Source organism: Schistocerca serialis, chromosome 8 (genome assembly GCF_023864345.2).
Source record: "Schistocerca serialis cubense isolate TAMUIC-IGC-003099 chromosome 8, iqSchSeri2.2, whole genome shotgun sequence".
In the NCBI taxonomy this organism is placed as follows: domain Eukaryota; kingdom Metazoa; phylum Arthropoda; class Insecta; order Orthoptera; family Acrididae; genus Schistocerca; species Schistocerca serialis.
This window is the reverse complement of record NC_064645.1, coordinates 591,964,773-591,979,365: the sequence shown is the minus strand read 5'-3', so window position 1 is coordinate 591,979,365 and position 14,593 is coordinate 591,964,773. Positions and strand designations below refer to the sequence as shown.

At 43.9% G+C, this 14,593-nt stretch overlaps 1 protein-coding gene across 1 annotated transcript in view; it reads right to left on the bottom strand.

Annotated features, from left to right (window-relative positions):
- LOC126417142 (protein artichoke) overlaps positions 1-14,593 on the bottom strand; it is a 116,485-nt gene that overhangs the window by 44,659 nt on the left and 57,233 nt on the right. The window contains exon 5 of the mRNA XM_050085038.1: positions 3,872-4,231. Within this exon, the coding sequence (XP_049940995.1) occupies positions 3,872-4,231 (360 nt within the window). The remainder of the gene's footprint in view (positions 1-3,871; positions 4,232-14,593) is intronic.

The window sequence follows — 14,593 nt, the reverse complement described above, 5'->3', positions numbered from 1 at the left end:
GCTGGCAGACCATTGTCAGCAAAAACTGATGCAAACATTGAAAAAATCGGTAAACTAGTTCGACAACATCGCCGTTTAACAATCAGAGCAGTGTCTGAGTTAACAGGAGTTGACGAGGAAAGTGTTAGGCAGATTCTTTATGAAAGTTTCAACATGAACAAAGTGTGTTCAAAAATGGTTCCAAAGTGTCTCACAATTGAACAGAAGGAACGCCGAAGAATGATTTGTTCTGACATCCTGGAAAACATTGAAAGTGATCCCACCTTCTTACAAAATGTTATTACTTGCGATGAATCGTGGTTTTTTTACTTACGATCCCGAAACTAAACGCCAATCGAAGCATTGGAAAACTCCTGGTTCTCCACGACAAAAAAAAGCACGAATGTCAAAATCGAAATTCAAGGCAATGATGATTGTTTTTTTTTTTTTTTGACATCAAAGGGATTGTGCACATTGATTGGGTACCAGAGGGACAAACAGTGAATCAGCATTACTACATTAGCGTCCTGGCTACCCTACGTGAGCGATTACGGAGAAAACGGAACGATTTGTGGAGAAAAAAGTCATGGATCCTTCACCAAGACAATGCCCCAGCTCACAGTGCGTTGTCAGTGAAGACGTTTTTGGCAAAACACAACATTCCCATCTTAGATCATCCACCCTACTCACCTGATTTGGCCCCCTGTGACTTTTTTCTTTTCCCTAAAGTCAAGTCAGCTTTGAAAGGAACTAGATTTGAGACTGTTGAAGCAGTAAAAGAAAAAGCGACGGAAGTAATGTATGGACTTATCGAAAATGATCTGCAGCATTGCTATGAACAGTGGAAAATTCGTATGGAGCGGTGTAGAGACCGAGGAGGAGAGTACATCGAAGGAGATAACATGAAATTGTAAATAATTGTAAATAAATGTTTTTTCCAGCATCAGTCCGGTTTTTTTCTAGCCGCACCTCGTAGATCATCGTTTTACGAGTAATATACACATAGAAAATCGGAATAGAGATAAACTTAAACATCATTTCCACTCTTTTTATTGCAAATGAAAACCACACATTGCATGTTGTACCACCATACAGCGAGACCTTCAGAGGTGGCGGTCCAGATTGTGTACACAGTAGCGCGACCTCTGCCATTGGTGCATGTCTGTATTCGTCGCGGCATACTATCCACAACTTCATCAAGGCAATGTCAGTCCAGATTGGCCCACTCCTCAACGGCGATTCGGCATAGATCCCTCACAGTGTTTGGTGAGTCACATCGTCCATAAAAAGCCCTTTTCAGTCTATCGAAGGGATGTTTGATAGTCTTCAGATCGGGAGAACATGCTGGTCACTCCAGTTGAGCGATATTATCCAGAAGTAAGTGATTCAGAAGATTTGCACGATGGGGGCGGAATTGTCTCCATTAAGAGGAATTCCTCGCCATTATACTGACGATATAGTTGTACTATCGGTCGGAGGACGGCATTCGCGTATCGTCCAGCCGTAAAAGTGCCTTCCATGACCACCAGCGGTGTACGTCGGCCCCACATAATGGCACCCCAAACAGCAGAGAACCTCCACCTAGCTTCACTCGCTGGACCTTGATTCTAAGGCATTCATCCTAGACCGGGTTGCCTCCAAACACGTCTCCGAACATTGTAGGGTTGAAGGCATATGCGTCACTAATCGGTGAAGAGTACGTGATGCCAATCCTGAGCGGTCCATTCGGCATGATATTGGGCCTATCTGTACCGCGCTGCATGGTGTTGTGGTTCCAAAGATGGACCTCGCCATGGACGTCGGGAGTGTAGATGCGCATCATGTAGCCTATTGCGCACAGTTTGAGTCGTAACACAGCGTTCTGTGGCTACACGAAAAGCATTATTTAACATGGTGGCGTTGCTGTCAGGGTTCCTTCGAGTCATAACCCGTAGGTAGCGGTCACCCACTGCAGTAGTAGCCCTTTGTCGGCCTGAGGGAGGCATGTCATCGACAGTTCCTGTCTCCCTGTATCTCCTCCATGTCCGTCCATCATCGCTTTGTATCACCCCGCATCGCCAGGACACTTCCGTTGCTGAGAGCCCTTCCTGGTACAAAGTAATCATGCGGACACGATCGAAACGCGGTGTTGACCGTTTAGGCATGGTTGAACTACAGACAACACGAGTCATGTACCTTCTTCCTGGTGGAATGACTGTAACTGATCGGCTGTCGGACCCCCTCCGTTTAATTGGCGCTGCTCATGCATGGTTGTTTCGGCGGGATTAGTGACATCTCTGAACAGTCAAACGTACGGTATCTGTAATACAATATCCACAGTCAACGTCTTTCTTCAGGAGTTCTGGGAACCGGGATAATACAAAAAAACTTTATGTGTGTACCAAGAAGTTAAACTACCAGCGGTGTGCATCACTCAAATCAACGTAATTCATAAATGTGCAGCATGCTGGTTGGTTGGTTGATTTTGGGGCCACGGGGAGGGGATAGGGAACAAATAGCGAGCACATCAGTCCCGTTGGATTAGGGAAGGAAGTCGGCCATGCCCTTGTGTAAGTAGGCTGTTTATGTTTTTATGTTGGTAACATCACGTAGCGCTCTGTATGAAAATCATTGACTATGCTGCGTGCAGTCTGTGGCTGGTCTGCATTGTAGGAATTTGCTATTGTAGTGTTGGGCAGTTGGATGTGAACAGCGCGTAGCGTTGCGCAGTTGGAGGTGAGGCGCCATCAGTGGTGGATGTGGGGAGTGAGATGGCGGAGTTTTGAGAGCGGATGGTCTGGACGTGTGTCCGCCAGAAAGAGTAAATCTGTAAGACTGTATGTCATGAACTGATATATATATATATATATATATATATATATATATATATATATATATATATATATATATATATAGTGCCTTCAGTAGTTAGAATCTTTTATTTAGCTGGCAGTATTGGCGCTTGCTGTATTGCAGTTGTTCGAGTAATGAAAATTTTTGTGAGGTAAGTGATTCATGAAAGTTATAGGTTATTGTTAGTCAGGGCCATTCTCTTGTAGGGATTACCGAAAGATTGCGTTGCGCTAAAAATATTGTGTGTCAGTTTAGTGAATATCTGAGTACGATCAGTTTTGCTCAGCTGTTTTAAAATCAAATAACGTAGGGGTTTATCAGCAAAGTAATTCATTAATTTTTCAAAGGGGAGGTTTCACTTGCAAAGGAGCAATGTCAGCATCTGCCTGAAGAAATTTGGGGAAATTGTGGAAAACCTACATCAGGATGGCTGGACGTGGGTTTCAACCGTCGTCCAGCCCAGTTTGAAAACCACTGCGCCAACTCGATCAGCTAAAAACTGAACAGCTGATCTGTAGTTAGCATTTTCAAGTAGGTAACAATAAGAATGTGCCACACAGCCAGCAGATGGGAAGAATGAAACTGATACTTTTTCGGCGAATTTGAATAAGGAATGGAGCTTTGTAAAACTAGATGTGCAATTAGATGAAAACTACTTAATGTGGTTCTAGAAGAATATTTTCCCCTATTGTATCAGTTGCAGACCTTCCCAGATGTATAGGTTGGTTGGTTGGTTTTGGGGAAGGAGACCAGACAGCGAGGTCATCGGTCTCATCGGATTAGGGAAGGACGGGGAAGGAAGTCGGCCGTGCCCTTTGAAATGAACCATCCCGGCATTTGCCTGGAGCGATTTAGGGAAATCACGGAAAACCTAAATCAGGACGGCCGGACGCGGGATTGAACCGTCGTCCTCTCGAATGCGAGTCCAGTGTCTAACCACTGCGCCACCTCGCTCGGTCCCAGATGTATAGAAATGAAAAATTTCTGAGTTTTTCCTGTCTGTTTACTACACAGCTGGCTCATTTCTTAAACATAGTTCGCATGTGCAGTAATTAGTCACCTTGAGCTTGTTCTCGGCGAGGTCGAGCTCGGTGAGCGTGGCTTCGAGTCCGGCGAAGGCGTACTCGGAGATCTTCTCGACGACGTTGCCCTTGAGGTTGAGCTTGACGAGCGACAGCCCGTAGAAGGAGTAGCTGGTGAGGTCGGCCACCTCGTTGGCCTCGAGGTCGAGCGCGCGCAGGCGCGTCAGCCCGGACAGCGCCTTCTGCGGCACCTGCGCCAGCCGGCCGGAGATGACGCTCAGCGACTCCAGGGAGGCGCGCACCGCCGCCAGCGCGTCCTCGCCGATGTCGCGCAGCGCCGACTGCGAGATCTGCAGGTGCCGCACCGATGTGCCCGCAGGGAACAGCTCCGCCGTCAGCTGCAAGGCACACGCACAGCGCGCGCTGTTCTCACTACATCAGCCGCACCACCGGCTCACGATTAACTGCAGACATTATTATGCTGATAACCAGCGAACCCGGCAAAGTTTCCCAATTCTTAAGCGTGTTTGAGAAATTACCATACCCTAATCTCTTTCTATTCCAGAACCTTCAACATCGCAGCGCGTCAGCAACCGTTGGTAAATACAGGGTGATTCAAAAAGAATACCACAACTTTAGGAATTTAAAACTCTGCAACGACAAAAGGCAGAGCAAAGCACTATCTGTCGGCGAATTAAGGGAGCTATAAAGTTTCATTTAGTTGTACATTTGTTCGCCATTTCAGCCAATAAAGTTTTTGGTCCCTTATTCTTCGAAGATGCTACTGTAACTGGACTACAGTATCTGGAGATGTTAGAGAATTAGCTGTTCCCTCAGCTCGAACAAGAAGCACAACAATTCATATTTCAGCACTTATCTGTCCGTAACTACCTGAACGTCAACTACCCGAGGCGATGGATCGGCCGCCAGGCAGCCCGTGACAGAGCACTTCATCACTGGCCTCCAAGAAGCCCTGATCTTACCCCCTGCGATTTTTTCTTATGGGGGTATGTTAAGGATATGGTGTTTCGGCCACCTCTCCCACCCACCATTGATGATTTGAAACGAGAAATAACAGCAGCTATCCAAACTGTTACGCCTGATATGCTACAGAGAGTGTGGAACGAGTTAGAGTATCGGGTTGATATTGCTCGAGTGTCTGGAGGGGGCCATATTGAACATCTCTGAACTTTCTTTTGAGCGAAAAAAAACCTTTTTAAATACTCTTTGTAATGATGTATAACAGAAGGTTATATTATGTTTCTTTCATTAAATACACATTTTTAAAGTTGTGGTATTCTTTTTGAATCACCCTGTATATTAAAAAACTAAAAACCTGCCTCGATTGCGAAAAAAAGCACCTACTGTTAAGTGTTAACCCAGGTTTCGGCGTAACCATTGACAAAGGTCGTCTTAGGCACTTGTGGGTTTTATTGTTGTTCTGAAGGTGTAGTTATCCACGCCGAAACCTGGGTTAACACTTAACACTAGGTGCTTTTTTTCGCAATCGAGGCGGGTTTTTAGTTTTTTAATATCTTTCTATTCCCTCTCTATGTAAATTTCCTCTCACCCCTCCCCCCTCACCCCCCCCCCCCAATTGACACCTCTTTCCCCTTTCTATGACCTTGCGGTTCTAAAAAAAAAATGGTTCAAAAGGTTCAAATGGCTCTGAGCACTATGGGACTCAACTGCTGTGGTCATAAGTCCCCTAGAACTTAGAACTACTTAAACCTAACTAACCTAAGGACAGCACACAACACCCAGCCATCACGAGGCGGAGAAAATCCCTGTCCCCGCCGGGAATTGAACCCGGGAACCCGGGCGTGGGAAGCGAGAACGCTACCGCACGACCACGAGATGCGGGCTTGCGGTTCTTTTAACGTTTTTGCGAATCAGATTCCATAGACTAAATTTAATCATTACTTCCCTGTTTCCTGAGAAAATCGAAAACAACTAAAATACAGAGTAAGAATTATTGAAGTGTGTGAAATGAAATCGCCATTACTTCTGAACGGTTTCCGGTCGGACGTTCGAACTGCACGATAGGCAGCGAAGCATGATGGAAATTAGTATGCGCTGTAAGGTTTGGTTTAGCAACGAAGCCCACGTTCACCTGCATGGGTTCGTCAATAAGAAAAATTGGCGCATTTGGAGGACTGAGAATCCGCATTTCGTGATCGAGAAGTATCTTCACACTCAGCGGGTCACTGTGTGATGTGCAATGTCCAGTCCCGGAATAATTGGTGCGATATTCCTTGATGGCACGGTGACTACCGAGTAGTGCGTGAAGGTTTTGGAAGACGATTTCATCCCCATTATCCAAAGTGACCCTGATTTCGACAAGTTGTGGTTCGTGCAAGACGGAGTTCGACCCAATCGAAGTAGAAGGGTGTTTGATGTCCTGGAGGAAGATTCTGGGGTCCTCATAATTTCTCTGGGGTACCCAGAGGCCAATGGCATGGGTCTCGACTGGCCCCCGTATTCTCCGGATCTGAACACATGCGACTCCTTTTTGTGGGGCTATATTAAAGACAAGATGTACAGCAATAAACCCAAAACCATCGCTGAGCTGAAAACAGCTGTTCAGAAGGTTATCGACAGCATCGATGTTCCGACACTACAGCGGGTCATGCAGAATTTCGGTATTCGTCTGTGCCCCATCATGACTAATGATGACAGGCATATCGAAGATGTCACAACATAAATCCGAATACCGGTGGTGACGTTAACCTGTATTGAATAAAGTGTGTACACGCCGTAGTTTGTGACTAATTTACAGATTCTTCATTTATTTCAATAATTTACCCCTGTATGTAGTCAATGTCCATCCGAACGTTTCCTAGAGTAAGATGTAGAAATTTGAAGTAAATCGGCCGAGAAGTTCTCGAGATTTTTCGTAATAACGTTTCCCTATTACGTATTATACATATAATTACTTGTTATACATATTAAAAAGATTATAGTCCATGCTGAATCACAGTTCTAGTAGAGTAAGGCACAAAAATATAAAGTAAATTACTGAAGGGTTTCTTACGATTTTTTGTAATAACTTTTCACCTTTATATATTACATATATTTTATATCCTATATAATTCAAAAATATTTAGCCTCTGCCTTTCGGAATATTCATTAAAGTATCACGTAAAAGTACATCACCCAGTGGCTTTTCTAGATTTTTGGTAGCAGCGTGTACACTATTTCCATATTAAATATGTCTTTAAATATCATTTACATCAAAAAATAAACCTTTGTATGTCTGTCCGAATGTTCATTAGAGTGTCGCGTAAATATTTCGGGTATATACGAGAAGAACTTTGAGATTTTTAGTAACAAAATTTCCCCTTCATATATTACACATATATTTATGTATTACTTCTTTCGTTCAATTCTAAGTTATCGGTGAAGAACTTACGGAGATTTAAGGTTCTGTAACAAACGAACATTCACGTTTTTAGCCATATAGATTTCATAAAGCCACACGCGCTTTGTATTTATTTTCTGTAACGCATCATCAGTGTGTGTTTTATACGGGGTGAAGCGAAATTCGGGTACTCGGTCGTCACAGCACGACTCCTCACATGCCAGCGACAAAAAAGTGTCTCTCACAAAATTTAGTCCGGCGAGTACATCCGGCAGAAAAAGGACGTTAACGAGTGCCAGTTGGCAACACTGTAACGAAATGTATCGTAATTACCTTTGACACCATACGTTAATCGTGCTACACACTTGGTGCAGTGGATAGAGTTTTGTGTTAGCATGCAGGAGGTCGTGGGGTCAATCCTGGGTTGGGCAGCATTTTTGTTATTTGCTAATTGCATTCTGACATTTTGTACCGTAATATACACCATTTCGTATGTCACACGTATCCTAAATTTGCATCATTGTGTGACGATGAACACAACAAATACGTGGTTAGACTAATAAGAAATAGACACTTGAAACAATTGATGGGACCATGGTGATAACACATACAAATAGTAACCGAGTTTGGAAATTATTCGCAAAACAAGTTGCTAGTCCTACTGGCAACATAAGGCCCTAACGATATGTAATGGACCTGAACGAGGCATGAATAATAGTTGGTACTAATCTATGTGACCTTTAGAGGAGGGTACAATGAAAACAGGTTTCGCGTTTAGTAGATGAAGTGGTGCGAATAAATTCGAGCCCACGCTGTGGAAAGGGCTTCTTTCAAAGCTGACCAATCTTGCATTTCTACGATTGTAGTTGGCAAGTGCAAACGTTTTCCAGAAGACCCACTGCAATCGCTGTTGGCGATTAAGATGCCCGATACCGTACCACCTGGACTACATTTACCAAATAAAAGTCATATGTTTGAACCCATAATCGAACCCTCAACCTCCTGCACGCTAACCCAGAACTCTATCGAATGCACCAACTGCACACTACATCTAATATATGTTGACAGACGTAGTTACTATATATATATATATATATATATATATATATATATATATATATATATATATATATGGTTACAGTGTTGCCAGATTGCCACTCTTTAACGTTCATTTTCTGCTGGATGTTCTCGCTGGACGAAATTTTGTGACGGACAGTTTTTTCATCGCTGACATGTGAGAAATCGCGCTCCCAAGCCCGAGTGCGGGAATTTCGCTTCACCCTGTACACTAAACACTGTACGTTCAACTGAGAGTTCTGTCATTTTCCGACATGCTGAAATGACAAAAGTCACGGGATACCTAAATGCGCGTATACAGATGGCGGAAGTATCACGTACGTGATGCATGAAAGGTCAGTGCATTGGCGGAGTATTCATTTTACTCAGAGGATTCATGCGAAAAGGTTTCCCACGTATTATGGCAGGGAATGGTCTGCGGAGTTAGACGCATGGGACATTAAATTTCTGAAATAGTTATGGAATTCGATATTCCGACATCGACAATGTCAAGAGTTTGCCGAGAATACCATATATCAGGTTTGGCCTCTCACCACGGGTCTCTTCTTAACGACCGAGACCAACGGCGTTTACGTAGAGTTGTCAGTGGTAACAGATTTCACTTAGCAACCCAGAGCAGCGACGTTTGCCTACAGTTTTCAGTGGTATTAGACGAACAACAGTGCGTGAGATAGCAGCAGAAATCAATGTGGGACGTACGAAGAATTTATCCGTTAGAAACAGTGGCGAAATTTGGGATTAATGGGCTATGGCAGCTGACGTCCGATGCGACTGCCTTTACTAACAGCACAACATCGCCTGCAGCGCCTCTCCTGGGCTCGTGAACATATCGGTTGGACCCTAGACGACTGGATAACCGTGGCCTGACCAGATGAAGCCCGATTTCATTTGGTAAAAAGTGACGGTAGGGTTAGAGTGTGGCGCTGAGCCATGTTGTCAGCAAAGCACTGTGCAAGCTGGTGGTGACTCAGTAAAAGTGTGGGCTGTGTTTACGTGAAAAGGACTGAGTCCTCTAATCCAACTCAACCGATCAATGACTGGAAATGGTTATGTTTGTCTACTTGGATACCATTTGCAGCTATTCGTGGACCTCATGTTGCCAAATCATCATGGGATTTTTATGGATGAGAATATGTCACTTCACCTGGCGATAACAGTTGGCAGTTCGTTTGAGGAACATTCTGGACAATTGGAGCGAAAGATTTGGCCACCCAGATCGCCCGACATGGATCCCATCGACCACAGATGAGAGGTAATCGAGCCGGTTGGTGTGGCCGAGCGGTTCTTGGCGCTTCAGTCTGGAACCGAGCGTCCGCTACGGTCGCAGGTTCGAATCCTGCCTCGAGCATGGAGGTGTGTGATGTCCTTAAGTTAATTTTAAGTAGTTCTAAGTTCTAGGGGACTGACGACCTCAGATGGTAAGTCCCATAGTGCTCAGAGTCATTTTAATTATTTAGATGTAATCGAGAGTACAATTCGTGTATACAAACTCTTGCACACGCAACCCTTTCGCAGTTGTGGACGGCTATACAAGCAGCAAGGATCGGTATTTTCACAGGGGACTTCCAACGACATGTTCAGTCCACGCTAAGTCGAATTGCTGCACTGCGCCGGGCTAAAGGAGGCCCAAAACGATATTAGGGGGTATCCCATGAATTTTGTCGCCTCAGTGTGATTTAAAACAGTGTAGATTGCATAGCGCGTTTATTATTACATGATAGTTTTAAGACCTTTAAACATATCGATGGTCAGTGGCTGAGAATGCAGCAGGAACCGCTGAATGACGTTAGTGAACGATAGTCAACTGTATAATTCATAATGTTCGAAAACAGTATAATTTCCAAAATCGTACTGCACATCGGCGTCAGTGATTTGGGTGTGTATTTCAGAGGAATACTCCATTTCTTTTCTTATTATCGTAACATGTGTAACTTTCCAATCCTTATGCACCGATCTTTTGTCCAGCCAGCGGTTGTATATTCGAGGTATGGAGTTCTTTTATCAGCATACTTTGAAATTAATCTAAGTGGTAAACAATCTGGGCCGGAATATTTGCCTCTGTTAACTAATTTGAGTAGCTTCGCTACACTGACAGTACCGCTTCCAAGTTACTGATTTTGGCAGCAGTTCTTCATTCGAATTTTGGAACATTTATTTAGTTTCTTTATTGTAGGAGTTTCGGGAAACCTTATTTAGTAACTTCTCTGTAGTGGCAATCCACTTGTAACATTAACATCGTTATCGTCTAGTGAAGGTATTGTATCTGGGCGCTGGTGTACTTTAAATACGACCAGTTGGTCTGTAGGTTTTGTGCCACACTGCGAGACAGAGTTTCGTTGTAGAGAGCATTAAAAGTGTCTTGCATTGAAGTCCACGCTAAATTTCTAGCTTTGTGGTACTTCACCAATCTTAGTGATTTTGTGTTATTTTAAATTTGGTATGCTTTTTTGTTTGCTTCTGCAGCAGTGATCTGGCCGGTTTTGTGTCCAATGGTGGATTTCTTTCGCCCGCCTCTTATTAATTTGCTTGGTATAACTCAATTGCTGTCGATACTACTTCTCTGAATATAAGCCACATTTGGCCTACATCTACGTATTTAAGCCGGAAGTAATGGAGATTGTCTCTTACGAATGACTCAAGCAAATTTTGATGTGTTTTTCTTTTTTTCTTAAATAGATATATTAAGAGTTTATTTTTGGGGGGCTGGGTGTTGCTGTATTCACCATCACTACAACACTTTCGTGGTCGTTAAATTTCTTCCACACTCGCTAAGCTGCTTCAGTGTAATTGCAAAATACGGATATCTGAAGGCCTTACTCAGTGCTCAAACAATTCATAAATAACAAGAAACTTGTAAATCTGGTGAAAAACATATTAATAAATCAATCGTATTAATAAGCCAATCACTAAGACGTAATGCCAAATCAACAATTCATTTCTGAAAGTCACATCTGGGGACGATACTAGGACGCAATGCGAAATCAAAATTAATTTCCCAAAGGAGCTATGCGCCACCAGAATATGTCAGAAATTCTGCTATGTAGACGATCTAGCCATCGTAATTTAATCTTTTAACTCGGACAATGAATATCAGATGGAACCTTATAAATGTACCCAGAAACTGCGCATTCAGGAACTTCATATCCTCTTGGCTAAAGCGAGAACAAGCAGCAACGCAGAGTGGAAGAAATTTCACGGCGAAACAGACATCAAAATCATCCCCATAGGACGCACCAGATTGGGCTATCGCACTGGACTGCTGTGAGAATGTGGCTTCGAATCATAGGCCAATACGTCTCCAGGTTCTCACAAGAACTAGCCTTCTCATTTGCCTTCATATGAAAGCAGTGTCATGAATACCTGGACTCCGATATTCCTCTGCTACCAGAAGTAATTGCCGTGGGCCACTTCATAATTATGTCATAGGTGACTGTTGATATCGCAGGTTGGAACTACGAATACGTTGGACACAGTGCAGTAGGTAACTCAACAATTATATGCTTCTGACAGAAGCTGGTGAGATCCCATACCATCCTCGGTGTGAGGCAGACAAGACACAGACATAGCTCACAAGTGACATGCCACAGCGCGTAGCATGGGCAAAAAATACCACCAACGGATGTTCCAAATATCGCAACTGATGAGTCGTGGTACACTTTGCTATTCGTCTATGGCAGCGTACGAATAAGCCGAAAACAATTACTGAGCATCTCACTTGTCGTTACGACGTGTTCAGCTACATGGAAGAGCTCTTTTCATATGATGCATGTTCAAACGGTTGTGGACTGGGACTGTTGAAATGTCTATCAAGTTTTTTACAAGTTATCAATGTAGCAATCTATGGTCCATCACGAATATCTTTTCTTTGTGTACAGCACCCTGCAGAAACCTATCACTCCTGAAGTATATTTCAAGGTACGAGGAATACACAATACTGGACATTAAAGTTGCTACACCACGAAGGTGACGTGCTACAGACGCGAAATTTAACCGACTGGAAGAAGATGCTGTGATATGCAAATGATTAGCTTTCCAGAGCATTCACGCAAGGTTGGCGCCGTTGGCGACACCTACAACGTACTGACATGAGGAAAGTTTCCAACCCATTTCTCATACACAAACAGCAGTTGACCGGCGTTGCCTGGTGAAACGTTGTTGTGATGCCACGTGTAAGCAGGAGAAATGCGTACCATGACGTTTCCGCCTTTGATAAAGGTCGCATTGTAGCCTATCGCGATTGAGGTTCATCGTAACGCGACATTGCTGCTCGCGTTGGTCGGGATCCAACGACTGTTAGCAGAAAATGGAATCGGTGGGTTCAGGAGGGTAATACGGAACGCAGTGCTGGCTCCCGACGGCCTCGTATCACTAGCAGTCGAGATGGCAGGCATCTTATCCGCATGGCTGTAATGGATCGTGCAGCCATGTCTCGATCCCTGAGTCAACAGATGGGGACTTTCGCAAGAAAACAACGATCTGCACGTACAGTTGGACGACGTTTGCAGCAGTATGGACTATCAGCTCGGAGACCACTGCTGCGGTTACTTACGCTGCATCACAGACAGGAGCGCCTACGATGGGTATACTCAACGACGAACCTGGGTTCACGAATGGCAAAACATGAATCCAGGTTCTGTTTACAGCATCATGATGGTCGCATCCGTGTTTGGCGACATTGCGGTGTTCGCACATTGGAAGCGTGTATTTGTCATCGCCATACTGGCGTATCACCGGGCGTGGTGGTATGGGGTGCCAATGGTTGCACGTCTCGGTCACCTCTTGTTCGCATTGACGGCACTTTGAACAGTGGACGTTACATTTCAGATGTGTTACGACCCGTGGTTCTACCCTTCATTCGATCCCTGCGAAACCCTACATTTCAGCAGGATAATGGACGGCCGCATGTTGCAAGTCATGTACGGGCCTTTCTGGATACAGAAAATGTTCGACTGCTGCCCTGGCCATCACATTTTCCAGATCTCTCACCAACTGAAAACGTCTGGTCAATGGTGGCCGAACAACTGGCTCGTCACAATACGCCAGTCACTACTTTTGATGAACTGTGGTATCGTGTTGAAGCTCCAAGGGCAGCTGTACCTGTACACGCCATCGAAGCTCTGTTCGACTCAATGCCCAGGCGTATGTAGGCCGTTATTACGGGCAGAGGCGATTGTTCTGGGTACTCATTTCTCAAGATCTATGCACCTAAATTGCGCGAAAATATAATCACATGTCAGTTCTAGTATAATATATTTGTCCCATGAATACCCGTTTATCATTTGCATTTCTTCTTGGTGTAACAATTTTACTGGCCAGTAGTGTACATAAGATATGAGGGCACTATGACATGATGTACGATGTACGATGTACCATATCACAGTATGGGCGATAGATTTTGGTCTGCATTTCACCTGCGAGCGCAGTAACGCTGACTTAGGTCAGGTGCGCCTCGGACGGATAGCTGTGGGCATGTCAGCGGTCCGCAAAGGCGACGTGAGTGGACGGGGTGACAGCGACTGGGCCGTGCTCTCGTGTCAAAATTCAAACGAGGCTGGCGTGATGTCAGTTCCATCACCAACTAGCACGAAGACTTGATTTGTATTTTAATTTCACAGTACACAGGAAGTGTGAATAAATCTCCATTCATTCACAAATCTTTGTGTTTTATTAAATTACACGACGCATTTCGGACCGTGTGGTTCCATCTTCAGGTGCAAATCGTGTAATACATTACTTACATTTGTCCTCGAGTGAGGTGAAGTGCTTGTTATAAGAAAGTTAGGTATCAGATCTTGCATTTCGCAAAACAAGTGCTAAAAATAGGTGAAAAACAATGAAAAATTTAGCGAACAAACAAGTAATAACACTTTTAACCTTTTGAGTCCAGCATACGCCAGTTAATGCATTCTGCCGTCGCACATCGCTTAACTCAAGGCGAAAATACGTTTATACGTTTTGAAAACAATTCACAGATAAAGTTTAACATGTTGTGATCAAAGAATAAGTTTACCACATAGTTTCAGAGACGTGGTCAGAGATCTGAGTTTAATGAGCTGTCATATGCAAGGAATAAATTTAAAATAAGTCTTTAAGTTACTACAATACCTCTGACTGGCGAAGTCTGTCTGCACATCTAACACAGGTCCCGGCTTTACAATTTTTGCGGGGTGTATTTTATGCTATTCCAACAGATTGAAGGTCTTACCATTTTATTCATTTTGCATTACTAGCAAATTGTTTTCTAGCATATTACTAACGTGTTTCGCTTTTACTATACTCTGTACAACAACTGATTCTTCAAAGTGGTCGAGTGTGAGAGCAT